The sequence below is a fragment of the Melitaea cinxia genome, chromosome 19 (genome assembly GCF_905220565.1).
Source record: "Melitaea cinxia chromosome 19, ilMelCinx1.1, whole genome shotgun sequence".
Classification (NCBI taxonomy): Eukaryota; Metazoa; Arthropoda; class Insecta; order Lepidoptera; family Nymphalidae; genus Melitaea; species Melitaea cinxia.
The window spans coordinates 12,123,999-12,141,710 of NC_059412.1; the positions used below are offsets into that span (position 1 = coordinate 12,123,999).

Below are 17,712 nucleotides of genomic sequence, written 5' to 3' on the forward strand. Positions count from 1 at the left end.
ATCCTTGACCTTCGCGCTAGGAACTACATTTTACAATAAGCCTACTTTCTACCAATCGCGTCATTTTGCTCGCAGCGTCCGCGGATATTGAGAGTGCACTAAAAGTATTGTTTTTGTTTTTAAAATGTCGGCGTCGGTGTCCCTTAGACGGGTCATAATGACAGAATTTATTGAATAATTGTGTTTGCAGGCAAACGAAAAAAAACCGACTTCAATTATATCGACAAGTAATACAACGTAGGTAGACGAAAAAATAGTCAAGTAAATACGTATTATCAAACATTTACTCCAAAAGTTGTAATCAGATCTCGATGAAATTTAAATGTGGACCACATGATAAACATCGGCTTTCGATTAAATTAAAAATCATTAAAATCGGTACACCCAGTAAAAAGTTATGCGGATTTTCGAGAGTTTCCCTCGATTTCTCTGGGATCCCATCATAAGATCCTGGTTTCCTTATCATGGTACCAAACTAGGCATATCTCCTTTCCAACAAAAACGAATTATCAAAATCGGTTCATAAACGACGGAGTTATCCCCGAACATACATTAAAAAAAAAAAAAAAAGATATATATATATATATACCGTATAGTATAGTATATATATATATATATATATATACGGTCGAATTGAGTAACCCCCCTTTTTTTGAAGTCGGCTAAAAATATAAAAATTCAGAATGTTTGTGGTAAACGGACGAAAACTATAAAATTAAACAGCTCGGCTATTTTACACCTACTATTTTTACTTTTATTTTTTTTATATTTATAACATAGGTCCTCATGGTCGTCTCTTCCTACAGTAAGCTATGTAATGTTTGTGCTATAGGTAACTGTCGACTGATATAGATACATTTTTTTTTTATAAATAAATATAAATAATACTTAGAAATGAATAAATACATTTATAATTAATGTCATTAACGACACCGTGCATGATCGATTGACCATTGACATATACTTATTATAGATGAGGTACAACTAATAATAAAAACCGTTCACATAGAATTATAGACCATTGCAGACCAGTATATGGCATCAAACAGTAGCAGCTTTAAGAATTAATGTTTCTTTTTCGGAATCAGAATCCTTTTTTTTCTCAAAAAAAAAAAGTACCTCCACGTCCTTACAGCCCGGTCGGTCGAAAACTGAAGAGCCGGAGTGACGCTAGTCAGTGGGGAAATATTTCAACTGACGCGAAAAACTGATCAGTTTAACTGACGCCAAAAACTGATCAGTTAAACTGACGCGAAAAACTGATCGTCAATGGCCAGCTTTACGTTCGCGTCACCGCGCGTTAGACGCTTTTTGGATGGGTGAAATCTGGTGCGTTCGCGCCACCGACATGCTTCTGTCTGTATCCGTAGCTATACAGCTGACGTATTGTGCAACATTATACACATAATTTAAATTCAAACATTATGAAACTTCAAATGTTAATACTAAATGTTCTAAGTTTTCACTTCTATCGGTAGTCTCTATAGCTGCCTTTTTTTTAATTAAAATTTAATTGGCAGTGTTAAACTGCACGAAATTTTACTGCTATTGTTTTATTTATATTAAATATTTTACATTTTATAAACTATCTGTGTATGGAATGAATTAAAACTTAAATTGAAGTACTTTATTTTCGATGATTCTATATAAATAGAAATAGACTCAAGGCTGGACTAATTCGGCTTATCTATATAAAAATCTCGTATCTCGATGTTTGTCCGGGCCAATCTCCGGAACTACCGCACTGATTTTAATTAAGTTTCGCACAGATATGTATCTTTGTCCATTTGTTTTAAATGTTATTATACAATGCACTCCTTGACCTTTTACCATAAAGCATTAAATAAATAAATATGTACCAAATATTTTATGTCTGATGTTTTTGTAATTGTAAATAATAATAATTGTTAAAAAATATGTTAAAATATGACTATTGAAATTTTTCTCTATGCACTAAAACTATCCTACTAATAATCTCCAATATCGAGAAAGAGGCCTATGCCCAGCAGATGGATGTTACAAGCTGAATCGATACTAATTTTTTAATAATCAAATACATATTATAAAAACACTAGCTGACCCCGCAAACGTTGTTTTGCCATATATTTTATTAACCTTCCCCCCCCCATAGCTTAGGGGTATGAAAAATAGATGTTGTTCGATTCTCAGACCTACCCGATATGCACACAAAATTTCATGAAAATCGGTCAAGTTGTTTCGGAGGAGTTTAACTACAAACACCGCGACACGAGAATTTTATATATTAGATAACAGGTCACTGTCTGTTCATGGAAGAGATATGAGAAAAAATATTATTGGAACCTTTATGAACGCAAATACCACCTGAAACGATGATTCTTAGAATTTTTGTCTGTTTGTCTGCTTGTCTGTGTGTTTGTGCACGATAATCTTAGATACGGTTTATTGAAATTTAGATGTGGTTTTCACTAATATATTGTGGCAAACTTCACTTAACATTTAGTGTTTGTTTCATGTCAATCGGTTCTTAAATAATAAAGTTGTGCCAATTTAAAGAATCACGTTGAACGTGTAAAACCCAAAAAGGCGGACGAAGTCGCAGGCCCGGCTAGTAAAAATATGTTCACAATCCTTCACAAATACTTACTTTTTTCCTACCGGATTATTCAAAACGTTATATCTCTCAAACAGCTTGGCAACCCTACTTCGTGTGCTTTCAACACAGTGACGTACGAACTATTATTATATACACAAACATTTGTAATATTATTAAATTGTAAAGAGACTTAAGAATTTCATCTTCACTATACCACGTGAAGGGACCACATTCGTAATACGAAAATCTTACGGTTACGTTATTACAACGGATATGACTAATTTTATATTAAAAAACTGCTTTTATTTTAAGAGTAACCGCGGAGTTTCTTGCCGATTCTACTCTACAGAATCTACATTCTGAATCTGTGGTAGCTTTACTTTAACTAAAATTAATTAACTACGCATAATATTATTTTATGAAACAACGATTCAAAGGTGATTTTGAAGCCTACTTCATCATCAGTCTATTACAGTCCACAGCTGAACGTAAGCCCCCCCCCCCCCCCCCCAGGGTACGCCACAAGACCCGATCTCCCGCTTTAGCCATCCAGTCACTACCAGCTACATACTACGCTTCAAGTCGTTCGTGAAGCCTATTGAAATAAAGTAATTTTTAATTTTAACACATTACCAACTATGGCAAAGCCAAAAGGAAGGTTGTATTTTTAGCGGTCTATTTATGTACCTATGTATGTTCATCTGTTCCCTCATATCTCCCAAACTACTAGTCATATTTAGACAAATGAGGTATCATTAGAAGCGTCTTAATTGTCCGCTAATTATAGGCTATACGATGCCATATTATATTGAACGTTTTAACTGAGGTAGGGCACAGCGGGAATTCCCTGCTCAAAATATGGAGCAGCCCGACTGGGGAAGTACCTCAACCTTACAGAAGATCACAGCTAAATAATACTGTTTTCAAACAGTATTGTGTTCCTGTTGGTTAGTAAGGTGACCAGAGCTCGATGCGATGCTTCTGGTGTTGCAGGCGTCTATAAGTTACGGTAACCGCTTACCATCCGGTGAGCCGTATGCTTGTTTATCGACCTAGTGATATGAAAAAAAAAAATTGTACGTGTCGCCCCCTAAACACGAGACATAAAGTGATGTAATATTTTTTTTTTGTAGTAGTCGAGAATTGGTTTCTAACTTTTTCCTAGTTGACCATTTTCGGTTTTATCAACAGCTTTCGTGTGACCTATATTTAACAGAACGCATCACATACAATATATGTGATTGTGTGATCTTATATTCTACTAATATGATAAATGTGAAACTGTGAGGATGGACGGATATCTGTTAATCTTTCAAAAAAATTTTTTTTAACTGATTTCAATGAAACCGGGTAATTAAACTGAGGTAGGGCACAGCAGGAAATTTCCTGCTCAAAATATGGAGCAGCCCGACGGGGGAAGTACTTCGACCTTACAGAAGATCACAGCTAAGTAATACTGTTTTCAAGCAGTGTTGTGTTCCTGTTGGTGAGTAAGATGACCAGAGCTCCTGGAGGGAATTGGGGATAGGCTCGGCAACGCGCTTAGGATGCTCCTGGTGTTCCAAACGTCTATGAGCTATGATAATCGCTTACCATCAGGTGAGCCGTACGCTTGTTTGCCGGCCTAGTTATATATATAAAAAAAACTTAGTTCCAAATCAAGAGTGACATACCTATAGGTCATTTCAACTTTTTATTCGGACATTCCCACGAGATCAGTAATTACGAGGGTGAAACCACAAGACATAGTATATGTATAGAATACGTATTTACAACACTATGTAAGTAAATATTCATTTTTATTAATTTATGTATGGCAATATTTCTTTTGTTACCTTTTTACTATTTTTTTTAAATTAGTAAGTTTCGAGCGAATGTGAACCGAATACAGTAGGTCAAGTGTCGTCGTCTCGTTATCATGTAAAGAACTAGCCGAGCGACAGAAAGAGTGTTCCGGGACAAAGCAATGTAATTATAAAATTAAAATCGACCAGCCCGGCGAAACCGACGAACTTTGTACTGCCATTTTTATTTACTAGCTGTGCGAACGACTTCATCCGCGTGGAATAAAAAAAAATGTTTGATATTTTCACAGCTCCAAGGGAGAGGAGACCGAGTATTTGATATGAATTTCAGCTTGATACCTCAAAGCGTTCTTGAGAAAAATGGTCTTGACAGGCGGACAACAAAATGATCCTATAAAGGGTTATAGGAGCTATATAGGGGGTTTTTTCCTTTTGAGGTACAGAACCTTAAAAAATACAATTTATGTGATAAACAGTGCAGCAAAACCAATTAACAGTTTAACAGAGCACTGTGTAACTAATATACACCGACTAAGAGTTAATTTATTTGAAAACTTGATTGATATAATATGTTTTTCTCATGTTACTTTAATTGACTGAATGTTGTAATAATTTTTTATTTCTCAAATAAACTAAAATAAAGTTTTTTTTTGACATTACAGTACGATTTTTAGTTTTTTTTTTTTCTTGTTTTATATTGTTCATATAACAATCTGTTTTGGGGACATTCAGCAATATTTATGTCAATATAAATTCCGAGCAGTTCAAATAAGTAATCAGTAAAAATTAAGTAAATATTCAGACCTTCTCATCAAGATTACCGGTAGGCGGTACGTGGCATGTAGACTCAATAATTTATAATTGTTGTGTTTACATATAAGTATGTCATATCATAGTTTATATTTGTGTATATTTATTAATAGCACATGTATTGTATTGTATTGTAGTGGGCTCGGTTTTCCGCATTTAGACGCAAAAGTGGTCCATTATGCGTGAAAAGTGGGCCGACTAGTTCAGCCAGCCCAGCTCCTTCCAGAAGCTCAGAAGCCTCCTGGGGCGTTGACAGGCTTCTCGGAGCGAAAATTAATAGCACATATTTTTATTATTAAAAATAAACCCAATTTGTTTAACGTTATTTATTATTGATTTCTTTTTTCCTTCTGAATATGTGCGCACTTCTAATCCCTGCTACTTTATCATGTCCCTCCCTGCTAAATTGCTCTTTAGCGAAGAGATTGCCTTTATACTTCTTGTTCTTTTTCTATATGTGTCTATATTTCGGTGTACATTAAGAATAAATAAACAAATAAATTGTTCCTATGCTTGCTACAACAGCTTCTAACAACATTTCTTTCCATCAATACACATTATCACATAACTTATACTGGGCTTTAAAATTAAATAATAATAATAATAATGACAGTAACAAAGTAAATGTAACTCACTAATGAGCTTGAATTGATTAAGAGTACTGGGTTTATGTAACATGCATAAAGAAATTTATAGTTTTATGCAATGTTATGTAACTAGAAATAGATTGTGGGCTATTATTTTCATTACTTTTGTTTAATTTTGTTACATGGACAGACACAATTGAATTGAAAAGAGAAAGATATTAAATTAAGCCCATTTAAGATAAAAAAAAAACTATCCCGTTCAGTTTTATACATTAAAAATTCATTGTTTACAGAGTGTATAGTTTAAGGATAACAACCGCTCTGGTGTAGTCGCTTTAAACACCGACTGTTCATAGGTTCGATTCCCACTTGGGATGGATACTTGTATTTGTACAATTTTTTTTTAGATGTCTATCCTTGTGGGTCTCTCCACCGTGCTTCGGAGAGCTTGTTATAACATTGGTCCCGCTTGTTATCATAAATACCTGATAGTGATTGTTACTCATAGCAACACGCAGTGCAACAGCGTGGTAGATAAAGCTCCAATCTCCTACATGGAAAAAGAGGCCTATTCCCAGCAGTGGGATGTTACATGCTGAATCGCTACAGAGTTATTTTCATGTGATGTGAGTCAACTTAAGAGTTAAATTAAATCTATATGATTATAAATAGAAAAAATAGACTAATGTTTGAAAATAATTTTAATATGTTTAAGTGACTTTTGTTTAATTATCTTGTAATTTATATGGTTGTTTTGTTTACTGTAATTTTACAAAAGAAAACATATATTATACTGCATTTTTAAAGTCCACATCGTAAATAATGAACCGATCTTTTACTAAAACTTTGAAATAAATGTCATTGGAGTTTACCCTCACGAAACAAAATATGACAAACGGTTTAACAGAAATGTGGAAAGTAAATAATGTGAAACAATGAAACAGGATGAGACACGCGTTGACACAACGGTTACAGCCATGGATTGTACCTGCTGCGCTGGCGGTTGTGGGTTCGATCCCCGCACATGACAAACATTTGTATTGGCCATACATGTGTTTGCCGTGGTCTGGGTGTTTGTGCAGTCATTGTGGGTCTCCCCACCGTGCCTCGGAGAGCACGTTAAGCCGTCGGTCCCGGTTGTTATCATGTACACCTGATAGCGATCGTTACTCGTAGTAGGAAATATATCCGCCAACCCGCATTGGAGCAGCTTGGTGGATTAAGCTCTGATCCTTCTCCTACATGGCGAAAGAGGCCTATGCCCAGTAGTGGGATATTACAGGCTGAAGCGTAGTGAAACAGTAGTGACATTACAAGATATAGCGATAATGGTAAAACCAGTATTTACTGTATTTACTTGAAGCAAATATCATATTTTGATTTTCGTGTTTGTTATTTAAATTAATTATTATACAATTTATGTAATAGAACATTTCAATTTTTAATTATCAACTTACTTGTTTCTAATGAATAAACTTCAGTCGCGTGTGTAGTAAGTGTTTCAGAGCTGACAGAGACACTTTTTGTTGATTGATTCATTGTTTTAACACTTTTTTGTTAAGTTTAACAAAGAAATGTGTATTAATCTAAAAATACAAACAACATTTTTTCACTTCAAATGAACAAAAATAATATTATTTCTATATGAAACCACATATTTTTTAAATGCTTATCTTCCGCATTTCCCTCTTTAATTAATGCTAGAAGCGTCTTATCAGACAAGAAACTTATTTCGCTTGCACATTGTAATCTGTTTTTAGATAAACACATTTGAAAAACATTAAACCAGATTTATATTGATAGAAAATGGAGAATAATAATAATTTTTATATAACTCTATAATTTTATTATATCGGTGAACATGTTATGACATAGCCGTAACAAAATTTTACAACTAAAATATAAAATAATTAGACACGTCAATATACAACAAATTGTTGTTTTACTTCGACAATTTAACTAAATTACGTTATAATTATAATAAATATACTGGCTCTGAATCATTCGCCTGGTCCCGTATTTATCTTAAAGTAGTATTCCAATCGCTTGTATATTAATATCTCGAAAATTATTTTACCCTTAGGTTACCGTAATGTAATAATAAATTTGCGTGTGAAAATTAATAAATCAGTCCTCTGACTCATTGAGGAGCAACAGTGGCGAATTTTAACATCAGCAAAATTACGACGGAATTAAACAAAACGCAACAAAAGAAAATCTCTTCCTTACCTTCGATCGAAATTGTTAAATCATCCAACTCGATTTCTTTGTTCGGCACGAACTTTTCTGCTAAAGACACTTCGATAAATATTCCTTTGAACACAAAAACGTTTTTATTATCACAATTTACGGATTGCATGAACATCACAATTTTTCATATTACTAAATTTCTCTATCATTGGCACAAATCCACTGAAATTTTGACATTTCATTACAGCGTGAAATTACCAAATATATCGTGCGGAAATGCTATAGTTATCTGTTACGTAGTGAGATTCATATTTTTTTTATCTCTCATACGTAATTAGGTAGATTTAAGTGACGATAATCGTTAATGGTAGATACAACTGATACAAAATAATAATTTATATTCAAAATCCTCACAATATTTTTTAAATAATCACTACAAATATGCGTAAATATACGACATTGTAAGAAGTTGTCAAATATAAAATTAGTGATCTGTGAATGAGAGAAATATAGTCAAAGACTAACTAATATACAGCCACTTAAAATAATATTGTAATACCCTATTTTATAATAAATAAAAATAAAGGATAAATATTATTTTCTCATATGAAATTCCTTGACATTAAAGTTTAAATTAAGTTGTCTCGTTATTGTCATCCTGTTAACGCCATTGATAGAGCGTTAACCATTGATCTATATTTTTTTTAAAAACCCTTTTTTTTATAGATCAATGGTTAACGCACTATAAAACTAAAGAATATTGTACAAAAAATAAACAAGATTACATAATCATACATTATAAACTTTTGTTCTAGTTTTTTGCACTATTACAATTAGTGATTCAGTTTATATGTATTTCGTACAAACTACTTAATTTTAATTTATTATTTTTACATGAAATTTTGCTAAATTATTATTCCAATGTCACTGTTATAAAAAAAAAAAATTGCTACGGTTAATTGGGTCTAGTATTGCAATTTTTATAGTGGTGCTTGCATAGTTGCTCTTTATATGTAGTCCTGGGGCGTAGCTAACGTCGTATCAGCCGTATTAATGATACAGGGCCCCCTATCTAAAGGCGCCTCTTGTGTAAGCAAAAATTAGTATAATGTCACTTAATATCGTGCTTCCTGGGAAAAAACATTTGAAAAAAACTGTCATCCGTGTCTATAGAGTTTTCACTTCAGAAATGACAAAAGTCAAAAAAGCAATCCCTTTTTTCCGAGTTACTGAACTGAAGCGTACGCCTAAAAGTTGATAACATCCTGCGTCGTTTATTGCGGAATTCAGTTAATCATTATGAACAATTAATAATTATATTTTTTTATAACAATGAGCAGACGAAGCCATGTGATGTTTAACGGCTACCGTCGTCCATGGTCTTTAGAGAAAAGATGTATACACTCGACGCTTGAAACCACACAAGGTCATTCCACAGTTTGCATGTACGCGGAAAGAACGCGCGCGAAGCTCGCACATTGGTTGTAAACCACGCATCCAAGCGGTGTGGATACCATATCACCGGATATATACCAGGATCACTGGTCTTCTTGACGTCAAGGGAATGCAGAACACGACGAACGGTACTTTGCTCAAAGCGCACATGACGTATCGCGTGCTCGCACTGTGGAATGCTTGATGGTGCTTTTCCCTCATCGTCAAGAGTTTAATTCGACGCAAAAAGAGTGCAAAGAATTTTGACTTTTTCTTTCAGTTCTTTTGTGCCAGAGAGCCTTCAGGTTCGCGCAATGATGCAAGTGAAGACTGAAAGATACCTTCAACAGCTTTGGCAAGAAACCAAAAGGCACGGGTTATATTTGGAAAGGCCCAATAGTCTTTCGCCAATTCTGCTAAAGTGTTTTAACTATGACCTAGCGATTTGCTTCCTTTAAGACCTGGAGGCAGCGCTGAATCTCTCTTCAGGTTATGCGCTTGTAAATCCCCCGCATCTATTATTATACTTACAGTCTGAAGCGAAGGATCCACCGCATCTATTGCTGCAGCTCAAGCGTGATAACTCTCCAGCTTGGAGCTACAAGCTCTTCAAATTAGCTTAAAATTCGAAATTTGAAAAAATTCATTCCATTAAGAAATTCATGGAATTATTGCTGATAAAATTCAATAGCCTTGCATTCAGTTTTTCAGAGGTAATAAAGCTTGCTTTCTATTCTTGGCCCTTTCAGTTACAACCGCAACAGCTAAAGAAGTTTTCAAAACTAAAACTGATAAAAATTACCTAAGGACTTCGATGAAACAGGAACTTGTCACTATTAATACTAAGGAAGACTTGTCACTATTGCCTATTCTAGGAGAAAGTAATAACTTATAATCAATAAATATATATTTTAATTTAATGCAAGCATTTTTGTTTCTTTAGTGAGAAATCTTTACCCTTCATTTGGGGCCCCCAACTAATTTTGATACAGGGCCCCTCCAAGGTATGCTACGCCACTGGTCATGGTTATGGTTTCAGCTCCTTATCTAAAGATCACATTATCCCTCAGTAATCGCATCTTGATCCAGTTCTATTTAATTAGTATATTAACGAAATTGTTATATTTGTTCTAAAAACTGCATTATGTTTATTTATATGCCGATGATTTGAAGTTTATGTAATATGTGTTAGTACATAAAGCTGCTAGTCCCAGTTGTTATCATAAACTGCTGATAGCAATCGTTATTCATATTTCATAGTAGGAAATATATCGACCGACCCGCAGTGAAGCAGCGTGATGTATTAAGCTCCGATCTATCTCCTACTCGGAGAGGCCTATACCCAGTAGCGAGATGCTACAGGCTAATCGTTATCTTATCATATCTTTATCGATTAGAAGTTTACCGAATGATTGAATTTTGTTGCAAGAAGTTATCGATAAAGTAACAAACTGATATAATTCTAATAGGATAAATCCCAATACTCACAAATGCTTGCATATTAAATTTTGCTCGATAAAAGAACTTATTCTTATTTCAATATAGTAAAGGTCAGATGGAAATACGGTCAAAGAGGTTGGGAGCGTGGAGGATTAAGGTGTCATATTTCGGGAGCTGGTTGCGGCGATTCGGCCCTGCCTGCGTGTGGGTTGAAAGGAGACACGGTGCGATGTCGTTCCACTTGGCACAGGTATTGACTGGGCATGGCTGCTTCGGCCGCTACCTGTGCCGAGTGCTGCAGCGGGAGCCAACGTCGGAGTGTCATCACTGCGACCTCGGCGCCGAGGACACGGCGGAGACACGCGCGCGGACTGTCCAGCGTGGAGTGAAGAGCGTGCCGCCTTATCGGCAGTTGTTGGGCTGGATCTCTCGCTGTCGGCTTTAATTAGGGCTATGGTCGACAGTGCGGAAAAATGGATAGCAGTTTCCTCCTTCTACAATTCCATTATGCTGCAGAAGGAAGCGGCAGAACGGGAGCGAGAACAAGATCCAAACTCGCTCCTGATTCGTCGCGGAAGGTGCGGTCGGCGACGCCGGGCCTACTTGGCGAATCTGCCGCCGTAACGCCGGACCAGTGGGCGATAGATCGGGGTGTGTATCGTCCCCATTGCACGGTCCTGAGGAGGGAGGCGACCTTTGTGTTCGAGGGAGCCTCTCAGGAGTTACGAATCGCGTCGAGCTTGAAAGGCAACCACTAGCGGTATCGCGGAAGTGCAACTGCGTCCCTGTGATTCCGCCCAGGCGTGTCGAAGGAACACCCCAGAGGTTTTAGTCCGTGCGACTCGGACATACCCTCCAGCTCCCCCGGGCTGTAGGCATCCGTTAGGGATTTCCTCTCGGTAAAAAAAAGGTGTCATATTTGAACGAAAGTTAATAAATAGTGCCTACAGAAGATATCTGGTAGTATGAATCTGATACTATATAAAGTATTCCCTACAACATACATATGAATCAGCCATTAGAAAATAATTAAAGTTGTTCAACAAGCCATCGGCCTTTTATTACGTGGGGAAAAACCTCATGGATAATGATGGATCTCCAGCGCGGGGGCACCGGAGAGGTTATCATAGATAATACACTAATATATGGAGGTTATGTCAGACTTTTACTGACTAGAAACCACCATGTATAGTTAGCGTTATACGTTCACTGTACACACTAATACTTTTCTAATTCACCCATTTTGTCCATTAGAAAATAAGTAAGATCTGTGAGTCCTGAGAGTGGGTCTGTGGGTCCTGGGTCTTGTTCTAGTAAAAAATGAAAATAATGACAAATAAAAAAAAGGTATTATTTTTTAATTAACAACAATTTTCTATTATTAATACATTGACAACTAAAAACTTATTTAATATTCTGTTGGTGTTGCTATGCTTAAAACTATTTAAGCGTAGAAAAACCCAAAGGTGGGAACTTTTGCAATATTGGCGCCATCGCTGATGGATAAAACGCCATGAATTTGAATCTTTCTCCCATTTTTTTTGGATCAACAAGCATTTCGTACGCTGCTTTAATTTTTTCTTTTTCTTCATCTGTATTAACATTATCTAGTAGAACCTGAAAAAATTATTTTGTAATTATCTATTTCATATTCGTTGTGGTTCTCCTCAGCGTGCCTCGGAGAAGTTGCTATCATAAATACCTCATAGCGATCGTTACTTATAATAGGGAATATTGTTATTTTCCTCAATGTTATTCTGAATGTGCAAAAAAAATGATTAAATAAATAAATAAAACACATTTCTTGAGTAAGAGATGGCTGTAAGGTGGGCTCCATGGCATCCCGAGCTCCTCACCTTACAAAGTACTATGCTATATTAGTATATAGCATCTACTTACAAACTACATGGCGATGAAACTTACTAAAATGTACAAAACTCTTACTTGTAGTCGAACAGCTGCTTGCATCCGTTCTAAGAATTCAGTTTGTTTCACTGGTCCTACAACCACAGCGTAGTTCTCCTCCCCCGGCGTCATAGACGCAGATATCCTCAACTGACTGAAATCTACATCAGCTGTTAGATCTGCTTCACCAGGATTCTCAAGTGGATCCACAACTTTGTGTTTGTGGAAAGCCTGTAAAAACAACATTTTTATCAAGTAACTAGCTGACCCGGCGAACTTCGTATCACCTAACACAAACTTTATCGTATGGTATTAAAGTTCAAATTGACTTTTAAGTATTATCACAAATCTTTTGTATGGGAGTATAGAAAAGTGTTGTTTTTAGACTTTTTCAGGAAATTAATTTTTTTTTTTTTAGAATTTTTCTCTCCGTAAGAACCATCCTCGTACTTCAAGGAACATTTTAAAAAAAGAATTAGCGAAATCGGTCCAACCGTTCTCGAGTTTTGCGCTTAGCAACACATTTTGCGATTCATTTTTATATATAAGATGTGTTTTAAATAAATAAACAAATATATTCAAAGTACACACACGGTATTCTGTTCCTAGCTACATGAACTTTTATTTGATAAATATATACATACGACTATAAATAATGCACTTATACACAACTGCATGCTGTGTGGCTACGGCATTAAAGAATATAGCCACTCCCTCTTTTCCTGTGGGTGTCATAAAAGGCGACTAAGGGATAACACAGTTCCACTACCACTTTGGAATTTAAAAAGCCGACCGATGGCGGCATAACCATCCAACTGCTGGCTTTGAAATACACAGGCCGAAGACGAGCAGCAGCGTGGTGCGACAACGCCAGCCCTGCGGTCACCAACTCGCCTGCCCAGTGACTATAGGTAAAACACAGGAGTTCATGCCATTTTTGGCACGAACTTATGGCCTAGTATGGCGTATGTCCAGCACTGAACTGCGATAGGCTGAAATGATGATGATGATAATGACACAACTGCATATTACACCCAGACTCAGTTGAAAATCGAACTCAACCCGTGGAAAAAAAATCAGGGCCACAACAAATTGCGCCAACGGGCTAGTCAAAATACACTTAAAGCTCCTGAAGAGGGTCATGGTTATGGGCGGTAACGGGCTTGCGGTACTTCTGGTGTTGCAGGCGTCCATAATGTACGATAGTCTCAAATATAATCTAAATTGGAAAGGTCTATCAAATTTCGAGAGCATCTTTAATAATATTTTATGTAACTTTAGTCTCCCTCATAAAAATTTCTTTTAAATGTGACAATTTTTACACACATGGTCAGATTAGAAGGAATAATGCGTCCCTGAAGTAACGAAAGAGTTCCTAATTATAAAAAAAAAAAAAATTCTACGACCATAGCTTTTTGATGTCTAGCGTTAGCTTTGGGAGTGGACTGCAATAAGCTGAACTGACTGACTGACTATAGATTTTTGAGGTAAATATTTTATTACATAAAACAGGAAAACCTGTTAGTTCGAGTAACTACTAGTTAATTATATTTAAATACTAACAAATTATCAACTTGTTTATACATTCAGATGCTAGTTAATGTATTACTGACTCGACGCAAGGGGTATATTTTCATTTCGAGAAGGAGTCCGATATGAGGGTTTGGTTGAGCTAGGCGGCGTTTAGCAGGCTTCGTCAAGTCTTCACTTCGAAGGTTCCTCAATGCTTGAAGACAAAAGTCTTCGAGCAATGCGTCCTGCTTGTGTTAACAGACGGAGCCGAGCCGTAGATACTGACGAAGGAATTGGTCCACAAGTTTAAAGTCGCTCAACGTGCAATGGAACGGGCTATGCTTGGGGTCTCTCTAAAAGATAGAATTAGAAATGAGACTATCCGCGGGAGAACGAAAGTAACTGACATAGCCCGGAGAATTAGCAAGTTGAAGTTGCAATGGGCTGGTCTGTGTCGCAAGGCCGATGGCTGTTGGAGCAGACGGGTCTGAAGACTGGACCTGGAGTGAAGACCGCGTCTTGGCAAACGCAGTGTGGGACGTCCTCCGGCCCGTTGGACTGACGATCTACGTAAGATTACCGGTATGGTCTAGATGAGGATTGCGGAAAACCAGGATGTCTGGCGCGAACTTGGGGAGGCCTATGTCCAGCAGTGGACTGCAATATTCTGACTGATGACTGATGATGACTTTCAATCTGTTTATCATATAACAGACTTAAAATAAATAAACAAACAAATATTATTATGTAATAACTACCCTAAATGTGTCTCCTTTATCTCCATTGTGACCATAATCAGCAATCAACGCCAGGCCTCCGTGTTGGTCAACTCTATTAGCAAGTTGTCTCGCGATACCCAGAGCTCTAGGACTTATTTCGAGTTCCATTCTATCACCAGCATCTAACGGTGGTCTAACCAGAACTTTGACAGATTGTGTTTCATTTGCAGCTATTCTGTACTGCAATTTTCCATTCTCATCAAGGTCTATTAGTATTTCTCGCCAGCCTTTTTCTGTTTTCTGCAAATGGTTACTTATAATTTAATTTTAACGAAATATAAATATGGACAAGTTAAACATATAATATAACAATAACCAAGTAACACGTTATAACAAATGTAAATATATACATACATAAAATGATTTGCTATAAATTATAAAGTAAATTAAGAAAATTGCATAGAGACTTGGAAAAGTAACAGAAAATTTATGTTTGATAGTTTTGGAGGATAGGAAAATGTCTGTCGGGAACTAGTAGTTGATGAAAAAGGCTTTTTTATATTTTGTGAAGATCGAACAATACTCAAACAAAATATAATACCTTTTACTCACTTCAAACTTATGGACAGGTAGAACATCGAAAAATTCGTGAGCTATGTACCAAGAGAAGTTTTTGGGCACTTTCTTCAGATCATTGTACCAGTACACTTTGATACCACTTGCTGTTTCACCCTGGAAATCAAAATAAAAAGTTCAACATGTATGTGTAACTGGCCCTTAATAAAATAAACTATAGCTATATTATAAGCATGACACCTACCTCATGGTTATAAGGTAGTTCTAAACCGGTTTCTTTATGTGTAGCACATAGCCTATTAGCTTGTAATAACTGCATCGTTGAAGAAATTTCAACAAGATGTAGGCTGAGGTCGCTTGCTTTGTACCCGTAGCGATTCAGTACCTTAATTTTTTTATAAAATACACAATTTTTTAAGTTGTTTTTAAAATAAAATACAATGAAATATGTAATCCTGCTCTCAAGTAACATTGAGGTCATTGTGTTGTAAGGTGGTCAGAGCTCCTGGGGCGGTCGGGGGTAGGGTTGGCTTGAGATCCTTCTGGTATTGCAAGCGTTCAGAGGCTACAGTTACTGCTTATCAACAGGAGTGCCATTTGCTTATTTACCATCTTAATAGTAGTAGTTTAAAAAAAAATAAGAAATATGCATAAAAAATGTATATTATATGTAATTAAAAAGCTTTAGATGACTTCCGCCAAATACATATTGAATTCTGTGTTATATTATTGTATTTTGAAAAAAATCTATCTTGTTTCAATTCACGGTGAATTACATGCATCACCTCAAAAGATATCATTTAACTGAAGATAATGTAATCAAAATCAAAATTTTCTTCACTTAAGTAGGCTTGAAGCCTAGAAGCTTTTAAGCTATTTTGAAATATAACTATAGTATCTTTTAATTTAATATACATTGTTAATGTGAAGCAACGACCAGTTCAATAAGTAGGTTCTCCTCGAAAGAACTAGCAAGAAACTCGAAAATTACTCTTTTAAAATAAATGGATAAGCGGTTTAATGCAATATTCGTTGGTGAATTTAATAAACAAATGTTACCCTCAAAATGTCTATTAACAATGTCGCTTTGCCCGGTCCTAGTTCAACAATTTGCAGTGGTTTCCCAGAACACATTTTCTGTGTTTCTGCATAGAACCAAACTGCTAATATCTCACCAAACAACTGACTGATTTCAGGCGAAGTTATAAAATCCCCCGTTTCGCCTATTACGTCTTTTTTCATATAATATCCTTCTGTAGGATTCGTTATAACTATGTTCATATATTCCGCGACTGTCAATGGCCCATTTAAACGCAATTTTTCTTTAATGATATCCATTATACTCGGAGCATCGGCTAAGTTGGGCATTTTTAAGCTACTGGGGTCCGGCCGTTTTACAACCTTATAACTTTTCTGTCGCTTACACATATTATGTATGAATAACGGCTTAGTTAGAGCGCGAAATAAGTTTCGAGAGTTCATTTTGATTCGATAAATATATTCAGCTTTTAACTTTATTCGAATTTATTTTTAGAAAGTAATCTTAAAAATCTTGTTAACCAATTGTTAACAAAATCCAAAGAGTATACACAATCCTACAAGTCAAACTTGACAATCAGCTGTTAGCTTCACAGAGTACCATGGAGCATAGAGAAAAGGAGAACGATCGCTATAGAAAATAGTGTCCCGAAAATATCGACGAAATAGCGTAGCGCTGCGATCGCTAAGTTGCCTCAATAAAAGCGCGGGCTGTTGTGCGCTAATTTGAACTGATCTATCAAGTCTATCAACGTTTAGTTCGATCATTTTATTAGACATTCGAAGGTGCATAAATTCCTAACAAGCTAAAAAACTGTTTCTGAGCTACAACAATTCAAAAAGTTGTAAAAGTTGTTATCGTAATAATATACACACGTTTCTACGCTTTTACAGATGTTGTTTCGAATTTACACTAGCGTATAAATTAAGAGACTGGGTTTCATTTTACATGATATTCTTTTAGTTTTAACTTATGTGTATTTTAAGTATAAGTTACAATGACCGATAGAAAAAAAATTCAACGTATATAACAACTCCAGTGATGTGTATATACGTGGCGAACTCATGCGAAAATTTCGCATAAATTGAAAAGAAAAATCAGAATACAGTGATTAAACTTC

At 35.9% G+C, this 17,712-nt stretch overlaps 1 protein-coding gene across 1 annotated transcript; it reads right to left on the reverse strand.

Moving 5' to 3' along the window:
- Positions 1–12,191: 12,191 nt before the first annotated feature.
- On the reverse strand, positions 12,192–17,167 carry LOC123662855 (protein arginine methyltransferase NDUFAF7 homolog, mitochondrial). Its single transcript, XM_045597644.1, has 6 exons — positions 16,613–17,167; positions 15,798–15,938; positions 15,590–15,709; positions 15,017–15,277; positions 12,786–12,977; positions 12,192–12,458 (listed from the first exon to the last, which is right to left on the reverse strand). Exons 1-6 carry the CDS (start codon positions 17,033–17,035, stop codon positions 12,282–12,284), a joined length of 1,314 nt encoding a protein of 437 aa, XP_045453600.1. The 5' UTR covers positions 17,036–17,167; the 3' UTR covers positions 12,192–12,281.
- Positions 17,168–17,712: the final 545 nt, after the last annotated feature.